We start from the raw sequence: 13,182 nt of genomic DNA on the forward strand, positions 1-13,182 counted from the left end.
AGTTTATCCCTTTGATCTAAGAAGGAAGTTAGATACAATGTTTCAAGTTCTAAACTTGGCAGACTGCCCAGATGTTTTCTTTTGACAGCTGAGTGAGCAGATAATCTCTCCACTTGTTTATATGAAAGAATCGGCAAACTCAGCAGGAGAGATCGTCAGGGGAGGTGAATCGAGATCACGATTTTTTAACGATTAATTGTGCAGCTCTAATATGTAGTCTACGTGATAGAATGTGATGTTTGTAAATTACAATATGTAGGATGCACCACTAGGCCCCTTCGCACAAGGATTAGCGAACACTACAACGGAGCAGCATATAGTAATGAGAGAAGGTTATCCAATGTATCTAAAAACACTTTAAATTCATACATGATGGTAACATAGATTCCTTCTCTTTCTCTGTAGTTCAAAAAATCAAAATGTCGGTACGTGGACGAGACAAACACAGAAAGCTACTGGAACAGGAAGTTAAGTGGATTTTCCTGTTGGGGACACATATCCCCACAGGCATGAACCACAGATGGGATGTGGATCTATTTCTCAAATGACATCATCCTATCCCATTTTCAGTTTTATTGTCTTCTGTGCTTGTTTTCTGCCCTATATTTTTTTTTCCTCCTTCCCAACTAAAGGAAAGGAGAAGGGAAGGAAAATAGGCAAAACATTTTTTTTGATCCTGCCATTAATTGAATCCCCCTTTTTCATTGTATCTTTTTTCTTTGTTTCTGCTATTAACTGAATCCCTCTTTTTTTATCCTGTTATAAATTGTATTCCTTTTTCCTGATTCTGTCTTATATTTCATCCCCCTCCCCCCCCCCTTTTTTTGATCCTGCCTTTAATTGAATCCCTTTTTTCTCAAGAATTGTATCTGTTTTTTGATCCTGCCATAAATTCAATCCCCTTTTTTGTGATTCTGCTATAAATTTAATCCCCTTCTTTTTTGATCCTGCCATAAATTGCAACCTTCTTCTTTGATCCTGCCATTATTCCATCCCTCTTTCTTCATTCATTATATCTTCTTTGATCCTGCCATAGATTCAACCCCCTTTTTTGTGATCCTGCTATTAATCCAATCCCCCTCTTCTTTGATCCTGCCATAAATTGCATCCTTTTTTGATCCCGCCATAAATTAAATCCCCCCCTCTCCCCCCCCTTTTTTTTTCTTTTCCTTCTTTTTATCCTGCCATTCATCTTGACTTTAGATTTTGTTGCTACCACATAGTATTTTATTTTAACACTTTGAACATTTTCCTTTCCTTTAAGGAATACCGTATATTTCTCCCTTGGAGTAATAAGGTCTCAATATCCCATGTAGCATTTTTTCTACACATTACTTTTTGGCTCAACAAAATAACTTTTTATATTGCCTTTCTTCCCTCTCCCTCTTCTCATGCTGGCTAAAAACAGGTGTAGTCACTAACCATTTGAATAATTGGTGGTATCAATGAAATATGTTAATTTTCTGTGACACCAACTTGATAGGCCAATTTTGTAGAGATGGAGTTTGCATGTGTGTATGTGAGTATATATATATTTTGCCATATCTATCTGTTTTAAACTAGCTATGACTAAGGCCCTTGCCGAAACGCGTCAGCTTTATTGTTTTATTGTCACTCTGATGTACCAATAAACGTCACTTCAAGGATTACAGTTTTGCCGGCTCTCCTTATTACTGTATTTAAAGTTAAACCCTTTTCTTTTAGAGTTGAAAAGAAATCCAAATTGATCCAGAGACACAGCAGGAAGTAAAAGTAGATCTCTCCAAATTAAGGGGATATTTCCTCTTAAATAGCTTTTTGCTAGAACAAGTATACCCATGGGAAGATATCTCCTCACCTTCTGTTTCATTGACAAATCAAAAAGTTCAGATTTCCCATCACTTTGCGTACCAGAGACAATGGTCACCAGGACCAATAGTGAGGTGAATCTCTCCAGCAGGGACATGGAGCAGATGACATAGCAGATGTTCTAACCCTTCTAAATGATATCCAATATTAAACAAAAGGTTTACATACTTACATATAGTTCCATGTTTGTCTCCCTCCCCAGCAGCACTTTATTTTCTTTGCGCCTTTGAATTTTTCATAAACTTACCTGTTAATGTATCTCAATAGATGCAGCTTTGGATGTCTCTGCTCCTTCTACACAAAGGGCCCTTTTCACCAGGGACACCGTCCTCATCTGCTCCTTCTCGGTGGATAAACAGACGCTGGATCTTAACTTCCTGATCATATTATGGACCTTCCAGGGAAAAGTCATCCTGAGATATGACAACAAAGTCTTCTCCACCCAAGTCCCCAGGATGTCCCTCAACGTGGAATCCCTGGGGGATGGATACGCCTCATTACACATATCTAATGTGACCATCTCTGATAGGGGCACCTATATGTGTACCGTTATCTACAAGGCGGAAAGCAAGGAGAAGGAAATTTCTTTAAAAGTGTTTGGTAAGGGTACCTACTAGATTAAAATGGTAAATGTTAATGTCAAGTATAACATTTCTTTCATGTTAAATGTAGATCTAATCTCTAACTAGATGGTTTTTAGTTTGCCAAAGCACTTTGTATCACAAACAATTGCCATGTTTTTTTCCCCATAAAATACAGTTTTTACCTTTATTTGCATTCTAGTGTTGCTGATCTCCAGCCTTATTCAGCTACTTCCTGTCTTTATGCATTTGCTTCAGCATTGGCTTCACATCCTTGTAGGGTAGGCAGGTGGTACCTCCTTCATGTTCCCCTCCTCGTTGGGCGCCAAGTGGGGGTCGCATTGGAGGCCTACCCCAGGGCTACGTTAGGCATTTTTGGATTGAGTTACTGCTCTGCACATGGGGTACCTTTGCTTACACAGCTGACTTAAACTCTAGTTGACTCTCTTGATGTTAATGTACACCACCATGATCACTGATGCAATTAGGAGGGACATGCTGAGCCAATGCCCTTTCACCTGTCCAGTGTATCTCCGTTACATCACTCCCAGTAATGGCATTGGGCCCACCGTGTTCCATGTGTGCAATTCCTTAACTCTGCCTCTTCCATACCTGTGCACAGGCAGAGGACCTCTGCAGTGCAGATCTATTCCCATTGTTATGGGAGATGGACCTGCTCATGGAGAGAGTGCCAACTACAACGCCTCCTGCTAGAAGCCATCCCACATGTACACGCTTAAGGCGCCTTTCACATGGACGGCTATTCTGCCGCAGTTAAAAGCATATTTTTTTTCCTGTGAAATTCAAGACTCTAGGCACTGCGATCAGCTGCATTTGCACAATGCGATTAGCTGCAGTTGCGTTTAGCTGCGTTTTGCCACTTCCATGGCAACCCAGCAGGGTACTGACTCGCATTGTTTGGTATGAATCTTAAGGGGGAACTCCACGCCAAATTTTAAATAAAAAACCGGCGTGGGTTCCCCCCAGGAGCATACCAGGCCCTTAGGTCTGGTATGGATTTTAAGAGGAACCCCTACACCAAAAAAACAGCGTTGGGTCCCCCCCAAAATCCATACCAGAAACTTATCCGAGCATGCAGCCCAGTCGGTCAGGAAAGGGGGTGGGGATGGGCGAGCACCCCCCTCCTGAGCCATACCAGGCTGCATGCCCTCAACGTGGGGGGGTGGGTGCTTTGGGGGAGGGGGCGCCCTGTGGCCCCCCCACCCCAAAGCACCTTGTCCCCATGTTGATGAGGACAAGGGCCTCTTCCCGACAACCCTGGCCGTTGGTTGTCGGGGTCTGCGGGCTTATCGGAATCCAGGAGCCCCCTTTAATAAGATCCTGTCCCCCCACCCTATGTGAATGAGTATGGGGTACATCGTACCCCTACCCATTCACCTAGGAAAAAAGTGTCAATTTAAAAAAACACAGTAGACAGGTTTTTAAAGTGATTTACAAGGCAGCTCCGGGGGTCTTCTTCCGACTTCAGGGGTCTCTCAGGCCTCTTCTCCCTCTCTCCGGTGCCGTCTCCACGCTCTCTGGTTCTTCTCCGGTGCCTTCTTCCTTCTGCTAGGCTCCTCCGCTATCTTCTGCTCTTTTGCCGCTCTTTTGCTAGCGGAGGAGCCCGGTCTTCTGAGACGTCTTCTTTCCTCTTCTCTTCCTGAGATGTTGACACGACGCTCTGTAATGCTGTGAGCGAGGTGCGCAACCAATTATATAGGCATGGGGCGTGGCCACCGGGTGATGTCACCCGGTGACCCCCCCCATGACGTCACAGTCCCATCATGCCCCGGGACTGTGACGACACAAGGGGCGGGGTCAGAAGGAAGAAGGCACCGGAGAAGAACCAGAGAGCACAGAGATGACACCGGAGAGAGGGAGAAGAGGCCTGAGAGACCCCCGAAGTTGGAAGAAGACTGCCAGGAGCTGCCTAATCTCTTTAAAAACCTGTCTACTGTGTTTTTTTTAATTGACACTTTTTTCCTAGGTGAATGGGTAGGGGTACGATGTACCCCATACTCATTCACATAGGGTGGGGGGCCAGGATCTGGGGGCCCCCTTATTAAAGCCCCCTGCCCGCAGACCCCCAACAATCAATGGCCAGGGTTGTCGGGAAGAGGCCCTTGTCCTCATCAACATGGGGCCGAGGTGCTTTGGGGTGGGGGGGCCCATAGGGCGCCCCCTTGCCCCAAAGCACCAACCCCCCCATGTTGAGGACATGCGGCCTGGTATGGTTCAGAAGGGGGGGCGGTTGCTCTTCCCTACCCCCTTTCCTGACCGACCGGGCTGTGTGCTCGGATAAGGGTCTGGTATGGATTTTGAGGGGAACCCCCACGCCGATTTTTCGGCGTAGGGGGTTCCCCTTAAAATCCATACCAGACTGAAGGGCCTATTATGCTGTTGGAGGGGAACCCATGCTGGTTTTTTATTTAAAATTTGTCGTGGAGTTCCCCCTCAAGATTCATACCAAACAGTGCCGGGCATTGGCGGGGATCCAAGTCAGATCCCCGTGCTTGTCGCTCAATGGGAAAGGAAAAAATATTTTTCCTTTCCCGATGAGCAGCTCGGCGCTGTTAACTGCAGCTGACACAGTGCACTGCGTTTATGTGCGGATAGCTGCGCTTAATCGCTCCTGGACGCAGTCAATTCTATTTTTTCTATCCACACCAAACTGCATGTAATCAAAATGCAGTGTGTGAATGGGGCCATAGGAAAGCATTGTGTGCATTTAGCTGCGGTAGAAAACGCAGCTAAAAGCACAATTCTATCCGTCCATGTGAAAGGGGCCTTACTACTTTACCATATGAATCATAAAATAGGACTGCAAGTTGAGACAGGCAGTTTATGACCTGGCAGGGCTTTATCAGAAATTTTCTGGAGTTCCAAGGCTACTGAAGATTTTTGATGCCCTGCATAGCTTCTAAACTTACAGTATCTGCTTTCTCTCAAATGTACCTTAAAGGGGTTGTAAAGGTAAAAATTTTTTCACCTTAATGCATTCTATGCATTAAGGTGAAAAAACTTTCGACAATACCGCCGCCCCCAGCCCCCCCGTTTTACTTACCTGACACCTCGAAAATCTGCCGCTCGCTCCCGACATCCATTTCGCCGCTCAGCCTGGCCACTGATTGGCTACAGTGGATGGATTGAAAGCAGCGCAGCCATTGGCTCGCGCTGCTGTCAATCACATCCAATGACGCGGCGCGCCGGGGGGCGGGGCCGAGTGATACAGTGAGCGGCTATAGCCGCCGGCTGTATCACAGGAGCGCGCCCGCAAGAACTAACCACCATGCAAGGGAGCTCGCATTAAGGTGGTTAGTTCTTGCGGGGAGGAGCTGAAACAGCCACGAGGGACCCCAGAAGAGCAGGTTCGGGGCCACTCTGTGCAGAACGAGCTGCACAGTGAAGGTAAGTATAACATGTTTGTTATTTAAAAAAAAAAAAAAATTACCTTTACAACCCCTTTAAGCTGGACTTTGGTTTGTCAAGTGTGTCACCTTCCCTGCTGCTTACCCTAGACATGAGATTTAAGTTATCAACCTGTGAATTTTGGGGAAAATGTAGGTGGCAGAGTATGGGGCTTCAGACAGTGGCAACAGTGAACCATGCCTACATAATATGTATTAACCAGTTCCCGACCGGCTCCTGTAGATATACGTCGGCAGAATGGCATGGCCACGCAAAGTAACGTACCCGTACGTTACTTTGAATTTGCCGCCATGTGCGCGCGCCTGCCGCTATCTAAGTGAGTCGGGTCGCGGGTCCAGCGGACTCGATTGCCGCGGGCATACCCGCGATCGCCTCACGGAGAGGACGCACGGGGAGATGCCGTTGTAAACAGCATCTCCCCGTTCTGCCTAGTGACAGTGTCACTCGATCTCTGCTCCCTGTCATCGGAGCAGAGATCAGTGATGTCACACACACAGCCCATCCCCCTGACAGTTAGAATCACTCCCCTAGGACATACTTGACCCCTCCCCGCCCCCTAGTGGTTAACCCCTTCACTGCCAGTGTCATTTACACAGGACTCGGTGCATTCTTATAGCACTGATTGCTGTATAAATGACAATGGTCCCAAAAATGTGTCAAAAATGTCCGATGTGTCCGCCATAATGTCGCAGTCACAATAAAAATCGCTGATTGCCGCCAAAACTAGTAAAAAAAAAATATTAATAAAAATGCCATAAAACTATCCCCTATTTTGTAAACACTATAACTTTTGCGCACACCGATCAATAAATGCTTATTGCGATTTTTTTTTTTTTTTTTTTTTTACCAAAAATATGTAGAAGAATATGTATCGGCCTAAACTAAGGAAAAAAAATGTTTTTTAATGTATTTTTTTGGGGATATTTATTATAGCAAAAAGTAAAAAATAATGCGTTTTTTTTTCAAAATTGTCGCTCTTTTTTTGTTTATAGCACAAAAAATAAAAATTGCAGAGGTGATCAAATACCACCAAAAGAAAGCTCTATTTGTGGGAAAAAAAGGACGTCAATTTTGTGTTGGAGCCACATCGCACGACCGCACAATTGTCAGTTAAAGCGACGCAGTACCGAATCACAAAAAGTGCTCTGGTCAGGAAGGGGGTAAATCCTTCCGGGGCTGAAGTGGTTAAAGTGGCCCCTGGTAATCTCTATTGGATGCTGTGTGACAGGTTGTCAACGCAAGAGCACTACTGGGTTAGAACGACAGTGTTGTCACCCCACAATAGGAAGTGCCTGAACAAGGACTTTCATGGCAAAATCACCATGTATAATTTTTATTAATATAATAAACATGAAAAAGTACTTGTTGAATTTTTGGTGAGCTTTTAGTAAGTGGAAATCTCAGCAAAGTGACTCAAAATTCTCCTTTAGACAGTTGTCACTGGAACAGGGGTCAGCATCGGAAGATCACCTCTTTATCCTGTTTTGTTGGAAGATCCAATATTATGAATTTCCCATCACTTTCTGTACCCAATGACAATGGTCACCAAAACAAATAGAGAAGATGAATACCCTTTAGGAGACAGGCGCAGCAATAAAAGTTCGACAGAGGTTTTAACCCTTCCACACTCTATTAAAAGCTAAAAAGAACAGCAGTTTTGACAGTCAAGACCCCACACTTGTACATATCTGTCCTACTTTCGATGGAGGTTTCTAAAAAGTATATACAGTATATCCCACTTTATACCTGTATCTGTGTTCCCTGCAGCTAAACCTCTACTCTCTATACAAAGTACGAAGGTCCAGAGAAATACAGAGAACACCCTGACCTGTAAGGCCACTGGATTCTTCCCTCAGGATATCTTGATAACTTGGTACAGAAACAGAGAGGTCCTGAGAAATGATTTCATGGGACAACCACAAATGTATAAAGATGGAATGTACCACGTGGACAGCACCCTGACAATCACACCGACCAAAGATGACCAGAACCAGACCTTCTCCTGTAAAGTCCAACATGACTCTCTACAAGAACCTCTGCAGAAGGACTTCCAGCTTTTCTATGAAGGTATGGATAATCATCCAGTCTCTCTGGCAAATATGTTTTAAAAACTAGGTTTGCCTTCATACTTGTGTGGCTCTGGGAGCCCATTCATTTGAATGCTGAAAGTAAACCAACAGCGCTAAGCCCGCTAAATACTCACACTAATGCCCCGTACACACGGTCAGATTTTCCGACAGAGAAAGTACGATCAGATTGTGTTGTCGGAAATTCCGACCATGTCTGGGCTCCATCGGACTTTTTCCATCAGAATTTCTGACACACAAAGTTTGAGAGCAGGATATAAAATTTTCCGACAACAAAATCCGATCCTTTAAATTCCGATTGCGTGTAGACAAATCCGACGCACAAAGTGCCACGCATGCTCAGAAAAAATTAAGAGACGAAAGCTATTGGCTAGTGTCCCGTTTATAGTCCCGACGTACGTGTTTTACGTCACCGCGTTCAGAATGATCGGATTTTCCGGCAACTTTGTGCGACCGCGTGTATGCAAGACAAGTTTGAGCCAACATCCGTCTGAAAAAATCTGATGGATTTTGTTGTCGGAATGTCCGAACAAAGTCCGATCGTGTGTACAGGGCATTAGAGAACATTAAATAAAACAAGCTGCTACTGAAACTAAGTGTGTCTACCAAGTGCAAATTGTATATGTTAATTACAGCAAGGCTAGATTTGATAAAAATTATTGCAGAAATGCAAAAAGTGCATAAATATTATACCATTAAACACTAAAACAAAAAAATATCACATAAGTGTAAACAGTGTATAGATATTATATGAGATAGAAAGAACAAAGTCCACTTCACCAAAAGTCCATGATGTGGAAAAATGTAAAACAAAAATATTAGTTCAGAAATGTGTTCCACATTTAAAGGTGCTCCGCTTATTTCACTGAAATTAAATCTACCACCCAGTGCACTCTCCTTTAGACAGCCTGGACTCACCAGAATAGGTGGACCTATGTTAAATAACAACAGGTCAAAAAGTGCTGTAGGAGGGGAACTTTGCCTTTTTTCTTCAATCCTCCAGATTTAGGTACACATAAATGGGGGGAACAAAGAGTGAGACTCATCGTGTACAATATAAAAAACTTTTCTTAAAATAAAACATTGCACTCACATTTGTAGGTGCTTCAATACTTTGGCACATATACATAGCATAATCACTTGTTGGATCACTGCCATTCCACCAGCTGTAAAGAGAGACAGTGTGCGTTCCACCTTGGCTAGAACAGAACCCATGGCCCTGAAATTACCTGTACCAGCAGGACCCGCCTCAGGAGTCTGGGATAGAGGGTATTCACGCCCCCTATTTATGCATGACACATTTTTTATTTATTTTTTCAGATCATGGACTTTTGGTGAAGTGGACTTTGTTCTTTCTATCTCATATAGTGTTGCTTATTGAAATAATATCTATACACTGTTTATGTGATTTTTTTTTTTTTTTAAATTATTTATTTTTTTATTTTTTTATCACAATCAAAGTTTATTGAAAGCGAACTTAGCATACATTTGACAATCGTCCATTTAAGCACATAACAATCTATGTCAGCAAACATTTAATCATTGCGTACATTGCTGAAGAGATTAAATTTATAAAGCATTAATTTTAGGTAAATTGGATAGTGGGTAGAGGGGAGGAGGAGGGGAGTAGGTAAAGGGGGAGGTAAGGATGAGAAAAAAGAGTGGTATAATACAAAATCAGTATGACATATTTGGTCTAAAATATACAGTTCTATAGATGAATGTAATATTCTGGTACAAATAATAAATGAGAGTAGTATACAGGCTATATTGTTATATTTCTTATCTGTTAAAACCCAGGGATTATTGGGTCAGTATGATTGCTGTTTTAAATTCATCTGATAGCGTAAACAGATACCAGGGTTGCCACATCTTGTTAAAGTTGGTATTATTTTCTTTTTTCATAGCTAAAATTTCTTCCATTTTATAAGTACCGGTATATTGAACTTTGTCAAACCAATCCTTGACTCCTGGAGTGTGGGTTGATTTCCAATGTAAGGGGGTCATGGTTTTAGCTGCGTTTAAGAGGTGCCTGGTGAGGGTCTTTTTGTACTTACTCAGTGTATATGAGTTAATATGGATCAGGCAGGCTGCAGCTTTTGTTTATTTTGGTCTTAGTGATGTATTTTATCCAAAATATAATTTTCTCCAGTAGTCCTGGATCGGGGGACATGTCCACCAAATGTGCACAAATGAGCCTCTCTGTACCACATCTCCAGCATGTATCCGAGGTTGTAGGGAACCACCTCCTTGCCTTTTGTGGTGTCACATACCATTGGGTTAATATTTTATAGGATATTTCCTGAGTCCTAATGCTTAGTGAACACTTATGAGCTAAGATCATGCTTTTTCCCATTGAGCTTCGCTAATTTTGGTTCCCAGGTCTATTTCCCATCTTTCTTTATGATTATTGCGGTCTATAGGAGTTGATTGAGTCAACCAGGAATAAGCCAGGGAAGTGGTTTTAAGTACCGGAGCTCTTTTGTAGTAAATATGTTCTAGAGGTGTCATGGGTAAGCAGTATGAAGCTCTATGTTTACTGTTCAGCGGGAGGTTTTTTAATTGCATGTAAAACCACTGGCCAGGAATTGATTCCCCGTATTCTTCTTGAAATCATTCTAAGGTTCTTAGCTCGTTTCCAAGCAAGCAGTGAGGTGCTAAGAACTTTGAGCTGTGTTTAGGTCTCAGGAGACTTCTTCGATTCAGGTGCAAAATCCGGGTTACCCGCAATTGGTGTTAGTGGGCCAGGTATTGAGGCTATTTTGTGTGTTTAAGCAATTTTGTGTAGAATGTCTATTGTGGTAGTAATCAGGGGGTGTTTTGTGTTTGAGTGATTTAGCGTGGATTGTGCAGGGAAAATATAATAGCCGTTTATTGTAAGAGAGTTCCAGTTTGACCCAAACTTTATTGTCCCCGTGGCAATGCCAATCTATCAGTCTGGTGATGTGGGTTTCAATGTGGTATTTTTTAAAATCGGGGAGGCTTATGCCGCCTTTGTTTTTGGGGAGGTAAGTAGTCGGTAGATTAATCTAGACTTTTTTCCTGCCCATAGAAATCATCTTTGTAATTCTTTAAGTTTGGTAAAGAATACACTGGGAACTTGTATTGGTAAAGTGTTAGATATATACAATAGCCTGGGGAGAATTGTCATTTTCAGTGTGGAAGCTCTGCCAAAATAAGAGAATAATTTTGTGATCCAATTTTTAGGGTCTTTTATTATTGAGTGTAGTAAGGGTTTATAATTGGCTTCATAAATTTAGTCAATGTTTGTAGTGAGATTAACCCCTAGATATTTAAGATTTTTTTGTACCCACTTATAAGTGCAGTTCTTTTTTTGTCATGTTCAGTTGGTTGGGGGACAGTGTAAGGTTGAGTGCCTCAGACTTGGTTTGATTGATTTTAAAATTTTTAAAATTAGAAATATATCCAAATGTCTTAAATATTTTGTGGAGGTTAGGAATGGAGATGTGTGGTTGAGAGAGAAAAAAATAGGAGGTCGTCTGCATAGGCTGCTATTTTGTATTCTTTATTTATTTGGAATCCATGAATGTCTGTGGTTAGATTTATGCTTCTGATAAGCAGTTCTAATGTAAGTTTGAAGAGGAGTGCTGACAAAGGGCATCCTTGGCGGGTGCCATTGTGGATGTTGATTGGTTCTGATAGTGTATTGTTTATTTTGATTTTAGCCTTGGGATGGTGGTATAAGGCTCCTATCCAATTTAGCATATTGTTTCCTAGTCCAATGTGTGAGCAAATGGTGAACATGTAGTCCCAGGAAACTCTATCGAAGGCCTTTTTTGCATCTGTAGAGACCAGAAGGCCTTCAATTTTGGAGCTCCTGGCATAGTGGAATACATTTATTGCTTTGGTTGTATTATCTCTGGCTTCCCTACGAGGCATAAAGCCAACTTGCTCTAGGCCAATGATTTTTGATAAGAGGGGTTTCATCCGGTTTGCGAGAATTTTAATAAGAATTTTTAGATCTACGTTGAGTAGGGAAATGGGTCTAAAGTTGGCACAATCCGTGGGGTCTTTATCTGGTTTTGGGACAACTGCGATATAAGCCATTAAGAGGGAGTCAGAGTTATGTTTATGCTTTGCTAGATTGTTAGATACAGACATGAGGTGTTTAGAGAGTAGATGTGTGAATGTTTTGTAATATTGGGATGTGAAACCATCCGGACCACGACTTTTTCCAGGTCTGAGTTCTTTAATTACTTCTTGTATTTCTGCAATAGCTATGGGTTCTTCTAGCTTATTAATATCATATGGTTCAAGGGTCAGTAATCTACTATTTTGCAGGAATTCTCTGATTGTTTCTTCCTTTGAACCTGTGATATGAGAAGGTTTGTGTTGTGTTTTTATGTCATATAGGGCTGTATAGAACGTATGGAATAGTTCGGCTATTTTTTCGGGTTTATGTTCCAAAGTACCTGTTTTGGTCTTTATTGCATGTATGTGTCCCCCTATGTTTGCTTCTTTTAGTGCTCTAGCCAAGTATTTCCCACTCTTGTCTCCATGCTCATAGAAAAAATTATTTTGGAAAAAGAGTGCTCTTCTGGTTTTAAGGTCTAATATCTGTTTAAGGGCTTGTCTGCATTTTGTAAGTTCTTCCTCTAATTTGATGGTAAGGGATTATTTATGTTGACTTTCGAGACTGGCAATTTTGTTGGATAGAGTAGTGATTTCTCTCTTTCCTTTTTTTCTTCTAGCTCCCCATTTTTATAAATTCGCCTCTGATTACACTCTTGTGAGCTTCCCAGTTGTTCAGGGGGTTGGTATCTGATTCTAGGTTGGTGCCAAAGTACTTTTTAATGGATTCATGCATGTCATCTTGTATGGTTGATCAGTTAGTAGGGCCGAGTTGAGTCTCCAATTGAAAGTAATAGATTTGGGAGAATTTAATTTAAAAAGTGATGGTGGTAGGGGCGTGATCTGATATGGATATTCCAATTTCTGCTCTAGTTAAGTTGATCAAATTCCATTGGGAGATGAAGATCAGGTCAATTCTGGAATATCTTTTGTGTGTGTGTGTGGGGGGGGAAGGTGTAGTCCTTGTCAGAGGAATGTGTTGATCTCCAAGAATCTACTAAAGATAAGGATTGTAGTAAGTTCTTAATACGTTTCAGTATCTTGTATGCGCCATAAGTGTAGCCTGAGGATGTATCTTGTTGTGGGTTCAGGGGGATATTAAAATCACCTCCTAGAATAATGCATCCTTCTGCGAACCATCTGAG

The 13,182-nt window shown here is 42.1% G+C and overlaps 1 protein-coding gene across 1 annotated transcript in view; it reads left to right on the plus strand.

Annotated features, from left to right (window-relative positions):
- The window catches only part of LOC141147977 (uncharacterized), a 158,000-nt gene that overhangs the window by 12,289 nt on the left and 132,529 nt on the right, over positions 1–13,182 (plus strand). Inside the window, exons 2-3 of the mRNA XM_073635134.1 lie at positions 2,116–2,448; positions 7,626–7,925. Coding sequence (XP_073491235.1) covers positions 2,116–2,448; positions 7,626–7,925 — 633 coding nt within the window. The remainder of the gene's footprint in view (positions 1–2,115; positions 2,449–7,625; positions 7,926–13,182) is intronic.

Source organism: Aquarana catesbeiana, linkage group LG06 (genome assembly GCF_042186555.1).
Source record: "Aquarana catesbeiana isolate 2022-GZ linkage group LG06, ASM4218655v1, whole genome shotgun sequence".
Lineage (NCBI taxonomy): Eukaryota > Metazoa > Chordata > Amphibia > Anura > Ranidae > Aquarana > Aquarana catesbeiana.